At 41.6% G+C, this 14,804-nt stretch overlaps 1 protein-coding gene across 11 annotated transcripts in view; it reads right to left on the minus strand.

Annotated features, from left to right (window-relative positions):
- Nucleotides 1-14,804, minus strand: part of OXR1 (oxidation resistance 1) — a 397,147-nt gene that overhangs the window by 32,864 nt on the left and 349,479 nt on the right. For 9 of the 11 annotated variants that reach the window (XM_089776181.1, XM_089776183.1, XM_089776186.1 and 6 more), the window contains one exon: nt 13,182-13,341. In XM_089776181.1, coding sequence (XP_089632307.1) covers nt 13,182-13,341 — 160 coding nt within the window. Of the gene's footprint in view, nt 1-1,816; nt 2,307-13,181; nt 13,342-14,804 lie in introns of those variants that run through there. The other 2 variants (XM_006113008.5, XM_006113009.5) reach the window with 2 other exon arrangements.

A 14,804-nucleotide genomic window follows, 5' to 3' on the forward strand; every position in this document is an offset into this window, starting at 1 on the left:
GTGTCCAGGACTGGGTTGTGGTTGCCTTCAGGCTTGGGGAGACATCTCCCTCCCCGGGGCACCATGCTGTAGACTAGGTTGGGGGTGCGTGTGCCCTTCCTCCCTGCTGCGTGGAGCTACCTAGGCAGTTGTGCAACCACACAGCTTACAGGGAAACTTAGCCCCACATACTTCAAAATTTTTACACACAAACACTTCTTTCCCTGTACAGACACGCTGCCGATCCCTGATATTTAGCACTGCAACTACTTTATGCATGATCCTCTGTTCTCTGTTTCTTTTTTCTACAGTAGTCCTCTCTCAGCTCATCAACTTTGTTTTCAGTAAAGCAGCACGATCCATATCTTAGTTATCACAGAAAAGAAAAATCATCTTCAGAAATATTTCTACTTGTCTGTGAGAACTACTTACCATCCTTCTTCAGCTTGACAACCACTAGCTTGTCTCATTTTTATATAAATAAAAGAAAGCTGCCCTTATGTTTTTTCCCTTCAGATTGATCTCCCTCATATTAAAAAAAAAAGTGAGGCTGCCCAAACCAAAAAATACATTTCAGAACTACTGTATTTTCTTTAGAATCAAAATTAGATATCGGCGGAGGCACAGAGTTGGTCTTCAAGTTCTCACAACTGCATGGTATTTTTTCTAATTAATAGTTGTCTTGAACTTTAAAAAACACAACATTGAATTGTGATCTACAAAATTTAGGATATGTAATACTGAAACTGACCTTTTAAAAATTGATAAAGAGTATTTTGATAAGCTTCACATTTCTCCAGGGATTTCCACAGATCATCTTGTAATAATGTTCATGTTTTTTTTGAGAAAAACTGAACTAAGCTGTACATATTTTTTCCTCCATTATAAAAATGGACAGTTACTACTTCAAGCACATTTAGAAAGAAACTAACTTTTGAAAAGCACACATTAAGAAATCAAGAACTTGTCATACTGTATGTACTAATTTCACACTCATTTATGTTTACAGCCCGATTAGAAATTTATAGTAGGTAGGTAAAAAAGTCAACCATGGCAGAAAACCAGAAGCAACAAATCATAACAGTGGTAGAGTCACAGGTCTTTCTCCATGTTAGGGACCTTGTTATAACCAGAGTTGAAATGAAATATTGTAATGCAAAAAATGATACAGAACCACAACTTCTCCAGCACTGAAGTCAACTTCTTGAAAAGTATTAGCACTAAAAATATTTTCCTCCTATTGTTCCACTATGCCTTCCATATACTTTGTAAGACCAGAGTGATTTCCTTCACTGTATTTTCCTAAATACAGCAGAGGAAAAAGCAGAAATTACACTATTAATATTTTTAATTATTAAAACCATCTTGGGAGTTTACAGAGATTTAGAAATTGTGCATACTATTTATGAACCTTTTATAGTAACTTCTGGAAAGGTATATACAATTATATTTTAAGATGCCTATCAAAACCAATTTAACACTTTCTCCACAAAACAAATTCAGGTTGTTAAAACAAGAAAAAAAATGTGCTACAAGAGCTATTGGTAAGCTTTTATATACCAAGCAATGTTTTAGAAAATGTAAGACAGACTCTGTCCACCATGAGTAATACTAATCAAATAATTGAAAAGCTTCAGCTATAAGCAGTTAACTGAATGCAAGAGTCCATTTCAGTATGAGAGCATATACAGAACATGACAAAAAAAATCTCAAATTTAGCATCCTATAAACAGATTCTAAATTTAAAAGTTCCACAAATTGTAATTTAAACTGTGCATCACAATACCACAAGCATGCCAGGAATAAGATAAATGAAAATACTTTTCTAAAAAATTACCATAGTGTATTTATGATTAATTGCTTGGTGTTTTCTTCCCTTCTTGCCATACCAGAGACGAGACATTTCCTTTCTAAAATAAAGTGTAAAACTAAAATCAAGTAAGGACCATTTCAAAGCATTCTCTCTACCTGCTATCAATTCCAGGCATTGACAGAGCTTCACTATGGTGACAGAATAGCTTGCTTGATACATATACTTGACTGACAGGAGGAAAGACTAATCAGTAAATGCTATCTATTGCTGGAGTGCATTCTGAGTGGTGAAATTCCACGGGAAGAAAGATTTCCTGTGTTCAAGAGTGGTTGCAGCGTACACAATAATTTAAAGAGAGAGTATTTTTGTTTTAGTTTCGTCCTTGAGAAAACTAAAATACAGAAATCAAAGCTGCTGATAAAAACGTTTTCAAAATACTCAATTATACTGCAGGTAAATGTTTTTCTGTCTAAATAAGACATGACTTTTCTCCAGCTTCATTATCTTTAACATCATTTCTGCATTCTGAATTTTAATCATCATTTTCTTTATAAATTCTCTAACAAAAGCAAGTGTTGGACTAAATAAAGTTATTCCTCCATAATCACAGAAACTGTATAAAAATATCCCACTAAGCAGATATCTGTTTTTATATCAGAAACTATTCCATAAATAATTTCAGTCACACACATTTTCTATTTGGTAAAGCACAGTAACAGCAACGTGAACCTGACTTAGGTATATAAAAACTGGGTCTTACCAAATGCTAAACTTAATTTGAGAAAACATAACAGGAGAATCATGTACGAACTTAAAGGAAAAATGCAAACGACAATTCCTAGTCATATTGAAGTCAGTGGGATTTTTGCCATTGACTTCAATAGAGCTAGAATTTAATACCATATACAGGCAGTCCCCGGGTTACGTACAAGATAGGGACTGTAGGTTTGTTCTTAAGTTGAATTTGTATGTAAGTCGGAACTGGCGTCCAGATTCAGCCGCTGCTGAAACTGACCAGCGGCTGACTACAGGAAGCCCGAGGCAGAGTTGCTCTGTCCTGGGCTTCCTGGAATCAGCCGCTGATGAGTTTCAACAGCGGCTGAATTTGGACGCCTGGGACAGAGCAGCTGGGGCGCTGCCGGGTAGGTCACCGCAGCACCGCACCTCAGCGCTGCGGGGGCCAACCCGGCAGCACCCCAGCTGCTCTACCCCAGGTGTCCCCAATTCAGCCGCTGCTGAAACTGATCAGCGGCTGATTCCTGGAAGACCGGGGCAGAGCAACTCTGCCTCAGGCTTCCTGTAGTCAGCCGCTGGTCAGTTTCAGCAGCAGCTGACTTGGGGACACCTGGGGCAGAGCAGCTGGGGTGCTGCTGGGTTGGTCCAGTAGCACCGAGGAGCGGGGCTGCGGGACTAACCCAGAAGCGCCCCAGCTGCTCTACCCCAGGCGTCGTTGGCGAGAAAAGCCTGGTCTGCTGGGGGGAGGGGGGATGCACTAGCTGCGCCCCCCTCCCAGCAGACCAGGGAGACACGAGTGGCGGGACCGCCGAGACGCGCCACAGTCCCGCCCGCATCCTCCACGGCTTTGCTCCGTGTCTCCCTAGTCTGCTGACCAGGGAGACGCGGAGCAGCTTTTCTTGCCCCGGAGGACGCGGGCGGCAGGCGAGAAAAGCCCCATTCGTAACTGCGGATCCGACATAAGTCGGATCCGCGTAACTCGGGGCCTGCCTGTATTTACAATTAGAAAATTTACACACATTTTTTATATATATATATATATATATATATGTATATATATATATATACACACACACACACACACACACACACACACACACACACACACACATACATACACACACACGTTTATGTAGTACTTATAGTTTTTAATCAGAAAAAATAAACTAATATATATTTATGGACTTAAAACAGGCACTTCTGAAGTGCATGCATGTATTTGAGTGTGAGACACTGTTCTAATTCAATAATGAAACTGCAGATTAATTTAGGATTGCCACCATTCTGGACAAACAAAACCGAACACTCTTGCCCTCTTTCTCAAAGGTCCTGCCCCGCTCACACCATCCCTCTTCTCTCCATCACTTGCTATCCTCCACAGTGGCGGCCCGTCAACACAGGCGAACTAGGTGGTCGCTTAGGGCACCAAGATAAACGGCCGTTGAGGGCTTCGGAGGCATGGGTGCCGATCGCGCGTTTCACCTAGGGTGCCAGTTGCCGGCAGTTCATCTAGGGCCGCTCCTGATCCTCCATTGTTACTCCCTCACTCATTTTCACTGGGATCAGAAAGATCCCTTCTCACTGGGCCACATTACATTAACTAACTTTAATAAGTAACCCATCAGTAAAAGCAAACCTGTGCCAAATGACTGGAAGGGAGTGAATACAAAACTGTTTTTTAAAAAGGGTTCAAGAGATGATCCTGGCAATTACAGCCTAGCTACAATACCAGGCAATTTGATTAAAACTGTAGTACAGGACAGAATTATCAGACAAAGATGATTTGCTCTGGGAAGAATGAGCACAACTTTTCCAAAAAGGGAAGTAGAATTCTTTAAGAGCACCAATAAGAATGAAGACCAGGGTAATCCAGTTGATATGGTGTACTTTGTATTTTTAGAAAACCTTTCACAAAGTCCATTATCAAAGGCTCTTAAGGAAATTAAATATTCATGGGGAAAAAAAAAAAAAAAAAAAAAAAAGAAGGTCCTGTCTTGCATTAGTAACTGGTTAAAAGATAAGAAACAATGTGTAGGAATAAAGTGTCAATTTTACAGTGGAGAGAAGTTAACAGCAGTATCTCCAAAAACCTATTATGCAGCAATGGGCAACCTACACTAGTGGGTAGGCTGCAGAAGTGGCCCTCCATCTCAATCAACAGCAAGATTGTCATAACCCGTGGGTTTTTTAGGTTAAAAAAAAAAAAAAAAAAAAAAAAAAAGAAAGGTACCGGTACTAGGGTTCCAATAGTTTTGGTGAGCAAAAAAAAACCAACCCTCCCCTCCCCCCAAAACCACACACACACTAGGGCCAAAATATGGTCGCAGCCCCTTTAATTGCTGCATGTCCCGAGCAGGCTTCCATCTGGCACGAGTGCTCCCAGTCACACAATACAAGCAGTGGTGTGGGGGTGGGAAGGTGGCTCCATGGAGCCAGTGCTGCCTGCTCCCTTTCCCCGCCAACTTTGTAGGAAGCAACAACGGGGAGACAGGCAGGTCCGCAGAGCTGGCATATGCGGAGAGCCCTTTTTAAAAACCATGCATACTGGCTCCTGACCGCCCCCTCTATAAGAGACAGCAGTGTGGGGCTGAAAGCAGCAGGTGGATCCAGTGCCCCACAGGCACCGGTCCTCACCTCCCCCGCCTTTGTTGCCTCTGATACAGAGGCGTGTTGACGACAGGATTAACCGATAAGCCCGGGTTTATCTGTTAATCATGTAGTCATCTACATGTTGACATACCTATCTAACTCTGTACAAAACATTATCGTTGCTTTTTCAAAAGTTTACAACGGACTATTGACGTAATACAGCTTTAAAACTTTACTATGCAAGAAGAAAAATGCTGCTTTTGCTTTATTGTGTTAGTACTTTGTGTTTAAATCGGTACTGTATCATGTGTTTTTCTTTTGGTCCCTGCCACTGCCAGATTGTGTATTTTCAGTTCTAAACAGGTGTGTGGTTGACAGGTCAGTTTGTAACTCTGGTGTTTGTAAGTCAGAGGCTCTACTGCATATAAACACCTGGTGCACCCACACTTGCTAACAGTACCCAGATCTAGTCACCTCATTTCAGAAAAACGATAGTGAAACTGATCTGAGAAGATGATCAAGTATATGGACTAGCTTTCATAGAAGAAGAGACTAAAAAAAAAAAAAATAGAATTTTTCAGACTATTAAGGGAAAAGTTAGAGGATATGATAAAAGTCTATAAAATCATCAATGATACGGAAAAAGAGAATAGAAAAATATTATTTAACATTTCCCACAACACAAATTCCAAAAATCACTCAAGGAAATTAACAGGCAGCAGGTTTAATACAAAAAAGAGGGAGTACTAATTCACACAATGCTGTCATGAGATGTGATTGCCAAAAGTGAGTTACAAAAAGAATTAGATAATTTCGTAGAGGATAGGTCTATTTATGGCTGTTAGTCAAGACAGTCAGGAATACAACCTCATGCTTAGGTTGACCATAAACTTCTCATAGCCAAAAGCTGGAAGATGAAGACTGCTCATGATTTATCTCCAAACTGTTGTTCCGTGCATTCCCTGTGAAAAACCAGTACTGAACCAGATGCTATGCAAGATGGATTTTTAGTCTGACCCAGTATGGAAGGAAGGTGGATAAAAATCAATGTTTTTTTTAAAATGTAAAGCAGATTTTTTTTTTTTTTTAAATAAAATACTAATTTTCTCTCTCATAAAAAAAGAATGGTTACAAGTTGGACCTCCCTGGTCCAGCAAGCTCAGGACCTGAGTGGTCCTGGATGAGAAATTTTGCCAGACCAGAGAGGTATATCAGGCACCCCCCTGCCCCACTGGGCTTGCCGGCTCCATTGTGCAGCCCAGCAGGGTGACGCAATGGGCTTCCCTCCCCCGCCCCCCCCCCCCCCACTGCAGCCCAGTTGGGCCACTGCTCTCTGCTCCATCCACACAATCCATCTTCCTGTGTGCCAGGCTTCCCAGGTCCCTCCTTCCCCGCAGCCCAGCTGGGACATGCCCTGGGCTGCCCGGCTCCCGTAGCTCAACCCCAGCAGCATGGCAGCTTCCCATCTCCTGCCTCTCACTCCCTGGGCAACCCAGTTGGGCTGCACGCTGGACTGATCCCTCACTGCATCACACTCCCTCACCCCCCGCAGCGTGCTGGACTCTCTGGACCACAGATGTTGCCAGACCAGAGAGTCCTGATTTATAGAGGTGAAACCTATACAATTAAATTTCATCACAACCATGCTAAACCTACACTTACAATCTCATAACAATGAATTAATGCCTCTATTCTGTACAGTCTCACTACAAGCTCTTTGCTTCTTGATAGTTCCGGGATTTCAGTTTCTATTTCCCAGCAGTCTAAGGTTACATGTGCAAAGACACATACAAGCTGGATAGGATTGTTCTGCGTTTCTGTGGTGGAGAAGCTGGGTCAAGCACAGCAGAGAGGTTAATTAAGACACAGTCTTAGACATATATTGTGTTTCTAGGAAAGGACAGAGGCAGACTCGAAAGGAACAGTGAAATGGACTGGAAAGAAAAACGGAAGACATTATTCAGTACATCCAGCTTACTATATTCCCATGAATGGCAGGTAAAAGAGGCAAGGGGAGACAATGCCTTCTCTGGATCTTAGTGCTCAACATCTCCCTTCTTCATGTCCCTATTTTGACCATGAAGGCTGCTGCAGCCTGGTGAGTCTTCCTCTCGGTAGGGATGTTAGCACATGATCATTTAAATGATTAACTGATATGCCTGAGCTTATCAATTATTGGTTAATCCAAGTGACTAAATGCATCCCCCGACCTGTTGCCTTTGGTGAAGCAGAAAGGGGGCTCTCGGAGCCCACCCCAGGGAGAAGTGAGCATTTTAGTAATCGTGTAACTGTTAAAAACTATTGTGACCAAACAATTCTAAAAATAATTAGTATCTAACATCCCTACCCCAGAGTAGATCTTGTAACTTGGAAGTGAAAAGCTTTCTAGCTTTCCAGACCTGTTAACATAATATCAAACCTGTGAAAGAGCCATTAAGTCATCAGCAAGGCACAGTTTACCAGGATTAGCTACTGAGAGGCCACAGATGCTTTATTTACCTGTGTGCGCACAGATATGGCTGCTCACAATTCCTATTGGCGATGGATCACCATTCCTGGACAATGGGAGCTGTGGGTAGGGACACTGCTTACCACAGCTCCCACTGGCTGGGAACAGTGATCTGCAGCCAACGGGAGCTACGAGTGGCCAGCCATACCTGCAGGTGTGCAGGTAAATAAAGCGCTTGCCTGCCAGGGGCTAATCCTGGTGTACCACATGCATTACTGAAATATGTCCATGAAACCTTGGTTTAAAATCTGCTTGAAATATTTAATTAGTTTGTTGCTGAAGACTACTAAAAAAAAAAATCACATCTCTAAAAAGCATTGCATAGATTTTTAGATGCACAAGCTGAGTATTCAGCTTTAGCCTTAAATGCTTAGACCTTCAGACAATTTTAAAAATAAATAATTAAAAAGACTATCATCTAAAATACTCATTTTAATTTTAATTACTACAGTACAAAAACTTGCATCCAAAGTCTTCCTGTCCTTTCTGTCCATCCCTGCTTTCCTTTCACCTCTCTGTTGAAGAGGACCCTTAAAGGGACAATATCCTTTTTTCTTCCAGATCGCTAGACAAATGAATTTCCCCTTCTTTACTTCTGATTATTTGATGAACTAGCTTTAAGAGAATCCTTCACCAAAATCGGTAGCTTAGTAGGATATAAAACCCTGTTATGCCTAAAATCTTTGGAAATGTATTTTTAATATAAGCATATGATGAATTTCTTAAACATATCTATTGTTACGGAAATCACATAATGAAAACAATGAATTTTGTTATGAACACACTAAACCAGTTTAATTAATTTAAAATAATACCCTTGTTTCAGTGCTTTAGCTATCTAGTAATCTGGAATGATTACTTTATGAAGGCTAAACAGTAAATTGAAAGAAATACGGACAAAGAAAATGTAAAAAACAGAGAAAAACTGCATTGTGTATTCCATAATATTTAATGTTGTATTCAGTAGGACAGCTGACTTTCCCTTACGATTAATAAACTTCAGAATATGTTAAAAAAAAAACCTTTGGCTGGCATTTTTATTCACAAATTTAGTGCTTTTAATTATAGGCTGCACCTCCGAAATTCAGGACTCTCTGGTCCAGCAACATCTGTGGTCCAGCAGGGCCATGAATGTTACTGGACCAAAGATCCCTGGAACTACACAGGTCTGGGGAGCCCCGAAGGGGGCAGGGGGGCAGGTGGCATCTGGAGAGCCTCCAACCTGGCTGGGAAACCCCAGCATCAACGGGGCCAGGTGGTAGGTGGGGAACCCTTGGTGTTAACGGGGCCATGTGACCATGGAGTCTCAATCCCAGTCAGGGAATCCTCGGCTGCAGTAGAGCTGCCTCCGGCCAAGTAGTCTTGGCCAGGAACCCCAAGAAGCCTTAGGTGGCAGTCGAGTCAGAGTGACTGGGCAGCCTCCACCGGCAAACCCCCAGCTAAAGTGGGACTGCTGGAGGCAGGTGGCTCTGGCTGGGGAACCCACAGAACCCCCAGCAGCAGGGCAGCCCCAGAAGCAGGGGCAGGGTGGCTGGAGCAGCCCTGGCTGGGGAACCGAGTCAGCAGCAGGGCTGACGGCAGCGGAGTGGTCCCAACCAGGAACCCTGGGGAAACCCTGCTGCAGCGGGACTGGCAGTGGCCAAACAGGCCCTGCTGGGAAACCCAAGAGACCCTGGGACAGCAGGCAGGCAGCAAGGCGGGGAGCTGTGCTGGGCAGTTTTAGCAGGGCCAAGCATCACACCTAAGAGTAGCTAAGGCTAGGGCAAACACATGGACACCTATTTCATAAATTCATCCGGCTTTCAGAAATCTATTAATTTAAAATCTAAAGAGACAGACACAGATTAAAACATAACTAATAGTCGCTCAGTCTCCAAAGGTATGACAGATCTGAAAAATACCCAGGTTTAAATTTTGAAACCACTTGGGTAGAAGATGTTTTCAGTGGCAATTATTTGGTTGAAGATATTATTCTCATGTCTAGTCTGACTGTGCTTAGTGCAAATTTAACACCTTTTTATTAGACAAAGTCTCCAGGAAGGAACACTTTTGTATCTGTAACACCATCACAAGCCTGTGTGTCTATAAAACTCATTACAAAACCAAAAATCCTGCCTTTAATTTACACCTCTCTTACTATGAAGGGTAATAGAAATATGGTATTAATGCAGCTCCCCAAAAGTATACTAGGGTAATCACAATACAGATAAAGACAATACTCCAACTATGATGAACTTTAAAAACAATTTTAAAATGTGATGATTGCTTCTCATGAAGAGGTAGAAATAAGGAGTGAGGGGAGGGTATACAGAGATTAAGGTAATTCTTTTGTTTAGAACATGACAGGGAAGCAGTTTCATTTCTTACTTCAGACAAATATTGTCATATAGCGTATCTACTCTATAATCCTCTTTGAAGAAGATATCAGTACAAACTTAGGATCTTTAAATTTGCACGTGCAGGAGCCACCCGGGGAGTTTACAGTGTAGCACTTTGGTGCATACTGCTGTGAGTGCTCCCTTTAATTAGGTTGTGTAGATATACCAGAGGTGTAGTGAAGGGGGGGACAATTGCCCTCGGGTGCCACGCTAGGGGGGTGCCGGATTGGTGTGGGACCGAGCGCACCAAGCGTATGCTGCTCTTGAGCTGCTGGCTAAGTGCTGCTGTGGCTGCCGGCACTCTCTCCAAAGTGCAAGCCAAAGCAGCCAGCTGGGTGGGAGGAGCAGTGCTCTGAAGAAGGGTACTTTCCTCCGTGCCTGGCTTGGGGGGGGAGGAGGGCGGAAGCGAAGCGCTCCCTCAATCAAATCTACCCACACCTGCCCCAGCCAGGCACGGAGGAACCTACCCTTCTTCAGAGCACTGCTCCTCCCACCCAGCTGGCTGCTTTGGCTTCCACTTTGGAGAGAGCCGGCGCCGGCAGACGCAGCAGCCAACACCTAGCCAGCAGCTCAAGAGAAGAGTGCGCATACCAATCCAATCCCCCTCAAAACAGTTCTACTGTGATCTACTAACTGATCTACTAATTGATCCAAGGATCTGTGGCTATTAGTAGTGTTTGTGATTTTTTTTCTTATGGTCTTATTTTTTTGCTGACTTAGAAATAACAACAGATCCACAGTAACAAATGATTGGGGAGGGAGTGCGCAAATTTGGGCTTTGCCCCTGGGTGCAAAATGTCTTTGCTACATCTCTGAGATATGCCCTTGGATTTTTAATTTCTTGTAGGTTTCACATAAATGGCCCTCAAGAATGAAGCCTTAAGACCCAAATAAATAAAAGAATTTCACTGCTTTGTTAGAGTGATAGGTGCAATAGACAGAAGTAATCCCAAACTAGTGAGAATCCTATATAAGTAGATCCCGTGTATCAGAGACTCATTTAGGAGAAAAAAGATAAATGGATCCAAGATACTCTACACAGAGTTGACATTGGTAGGTTACATTCGAACACCCTTTAGTTGTGAATTGGTAGCGATGTTCAATACTAGAACTGTTTGTAAAGTTAACGGATGTAAAAATGAGTGGAACGAAGCACCATTATGCTAGAAGCTCAGTTTGTTATAAGTTAATGCAATGTTCAATATTATACAGCTGGATTATTTCACTTAAAGAATGTTTTAATGTTTTATACTATGCAATAATATGGACTGACAGTACACTTTCTAAAGAGAGAAGTTCATACTGCATGTAGCTGGAAAAATTTATTTGGGATTGATATAGAAAAAGTTTACCAGACTCATTTTCTAATCTAATCCACTTTCCTTGCTTGCAACATTTTTCTCTTGAAGGGAACGTGAGGTATATTGGAATTTGTATCCATTCAAAGACACAAATATATTTAGGGCACTTTTGAATTTGGGCCTTCATTTCCAAGGGCATAATTTGGAACTTTCAGACAATCAAGCAGACTTTTTTCTTGTAATTTTTTACCAGCGCAATTCTTGGATACTAATATACCCATATATTAGAGATAAAGGTTCGAACAAAAGAGCCTGATGATATCACACCCTGCGTGTGTATGAAGTTAGGCTAAAATTCTGAAGGCAACAATGGGATTTTACAGCTAAGACTGTTATGCTGCAGAAGCAGTGGTCTGTAGTTTGCTTCTAACGGAAATATGAACCTCCAGGTTCTCATTTATGATTCTTAATTTCAGGAATGTAAAAAGAAACAGAGGAAAAAAACCCTGGTTTCCACAGTTAGCCTAATGTGAACCTAACTTTCTAAAAACATGTCTCAGGTATTTAGAATTAAAAAGGACACTATAAAAAAATTAAGATATTTTTGGCACTCCAATGTATTATAATAAAATACAGTAGATACTGATGCAAGATTGAGAATGAGTTTATAACGGTCACACAGACCTAAATTAAGTGATACTAATGGGTACTTCTAGAATATATGTTTGCTGCAAATGAGACATCTTGTAGACAATTAAATGGAACAATTTGCTATTTTAGACTGACAAACTACTGAGTGCACACGAAAGTTACAAAACACTTTTCTCCATATGCACACTTAAAAACCATTCAAATAATACATTAACTCTATGTACATGTAAGATATATGTCCACAGACACACAATGTATGCTGATGCACATGGGAGTAATAAGCTTATTACAGTGTAGTATATAGACACATTCCAGCACTTAAACATTTTAATATTAACAAATTAATCCAGGCAATAACATTGTACATATTTTTAAACTTAAAAAGTATGTTCTCAATTAATCCAAGAATCCCCCAACAATATATATACTTCCACTGTATTTATTTGCTCTCTAGTGCCTTATATTTATATTATGGGATTTTTTTTTACAGTGACATAATGGATTAAAAAATACAGGACTATGTAGCACTTTAATGGACAGAGCAGAGCGTTGCACAGCTACAAAATTTGTATTTAATCTGCAAACATGGCCCCTGAATGTGGGAATTTAGTGATATAAAGTTGATGAGCACAGATTTGCAGAGCTGTATTCATGTGCACCTAATACAAAGTCTATTTTGGTATGGTTTCCCTAACCAATAGTAAATGCTATTAAACATGGCATTTGTACTGAAGTAGTACTTTCTGCTCTATTCACTCCTTTTTCAGCTTTTTTTTAAAGTCTCCTACTGTGTTCTAAAATACAGCTTGCTGAATGCAAAAAAGGGCAGGTTTTGGTGCAGTGTTGGTAAAATATTGCCTAAACCAATGTGTTAGAGTAATGTATTAAGGTGGCACAAATTAAATAAATACACAACTGAACTATAGTTAATGAACTGACAAAATATGTTATATATGAAGTACTTCATGTATATTTTCAACTTATTTCTCTCATCTTTCCTTATATCAAAGATAATTCACCACATTTGATATTAGGGTATATCTACACAGTCGCATGTAAATCAAAATAAGCTATGCAATATGAGCTACGTAAATTGCGTTGCTTATTTTGAAATAGAGCACTATTTCGGTTTCTTCCTTATTCCTCAGACAACGAGGTTTACAGGAAGCCGGAATAAGATGCCCTCTTATTTTGAATGAATTCCCCCTGACTATGCTCTTCCTTACCTCCCACTCTCTAGTAGCAGCTTCGTTAGTGCAATCACCAGTTTCTGGCTCTTCATTCTTCTTTACCACTATAAATCCAGGCTCTCTAATAGACTCCTCAGTATCCTCTGCATATATTTCTGGGCTCCACTGAATAAAGAAGGTATACAAGTGTTCTGTTCTGGAAAACAAAATCAAGTAATGATACAAATTAAAACATAATGTATTTGTTTTGTTACCTTATCCAGGATTGCATATTTCTAAACATAAAACCTTACTTTGAAACCCTGTGGATCAGCTATGCAGCAAGCTGCCCCTTTAAAATGCTGTCTCTGCACGATTCAAAGGGGCAGTTGAGGAGCCTGGGGTCAGCTGGGGACAGTGGTTCGGGAGCCACAGTCCCCAGCTGACATCAGGCTTCCCGTGGCATTTCCCCAGAACCTGGGATCTGCTGGGGAGTCCCCAGCTGATCCCAGGCTCTTTGTGGCATGCAGCATAGCATGGAGCCTGGGGTCAGCAGGGGACTGTGGCTCCCGAACCACAGACCCCTGCTGACCCCGGGCTCCATGGCTTTGAAATACACAAGAGCCCCTGCTGGGGACTCTTGTGCATTTCAAAGCAGGCACGCTGTGTGCAGCCTGGAGGAATGCGGAAGTGCCATCGGAATGCGGAAATTCCATCGACTAGTCAATTAACCACTTTTTAAAATCCTTATCCTGAACTAGAGAATTTGCTGGACTAGAGTAGGTCAATGCTTCCCCCAAGGCTTTGTCCTTGGCTGCCTGTCCCCCAGGATTCCCCCTCTTGGCTACCCGTCCATCCTGGGGATTCACTCTTCCCTAGTCCAGCAGTAACATTCCTGTCCCCAGCTTGCCAGCTTTTCCCCCTCATGGCTGCTCCAGCCCTGGAATATCCACTGAGTCAATGTCTTTGTTGGCCCAGAGGTGTTGCCGGACTAGGGAAGTCCAAACTACAGAGGTTCAACCTGTAGTACAAACACTGAAGTACCCAACTTATAATAATACAAAAGGAATGCTCACACAGACCCATAGGGAAATTAAACCAAATATAAATAAAAAGCTTTGCACTTTTCTTGTCTCATTCTGCCCCAACTAAAACCTAAACCACTTCTGAATCTTCCCCTGTTCTACTTAGCATTACTAAATGGCACAAAGAAAGAAAGCAGAAGTTGTGCCTATAACAAGATCTTGAAATACAGACACACCTGTCTAGTAGTAGTAATTTGTTAAATGGCCAATTCTAGTCTCTTTTCTTTAGGCCTCCCACAGTCTGGGAGAGCATGACCCTATAAGAAGTTACTATCCCCCATGTGCTACAGAACTGTGTTCTATAACATTTCCCTGTGCACTAAATGAGGAAAGTATGGAGAACAGTACCAATGGCTTTGCCATATCACAACTTCAGTGACGTTTTCCCACCATGGACAGGAGCACAGAAACCTTGAGGCTTTACGCTATTGTGGAACCGGGACCAGTATCCTCCCTCTCCTCTTCCTTGGAGACCTCCCTTTTGGCTAGCTTATGTACTGTTAGACAATGCAAATAACAATACTGAGCCCAAAGAGATGAAAAGTGAGTATCACAAGTGAGTTTAAATTACTTTCCTTAAAAGAAACCCTGATAC

The sequence above is a fragment of the Pelodiscus sinensis genome, chromosome 2 (assembly GCF_052426305.1).
Source record: "Pelodiscus sinensis isolate ZL-2025 chromosome 2, ASM5242630v1, whole genome shotgun sequence".
Classification (NCBI taxonomy): Eukaryota; Metazoa; Chordata; order Testudines; family Trionychidae; genus Pelodiscus; species Pelodiscus sinensis.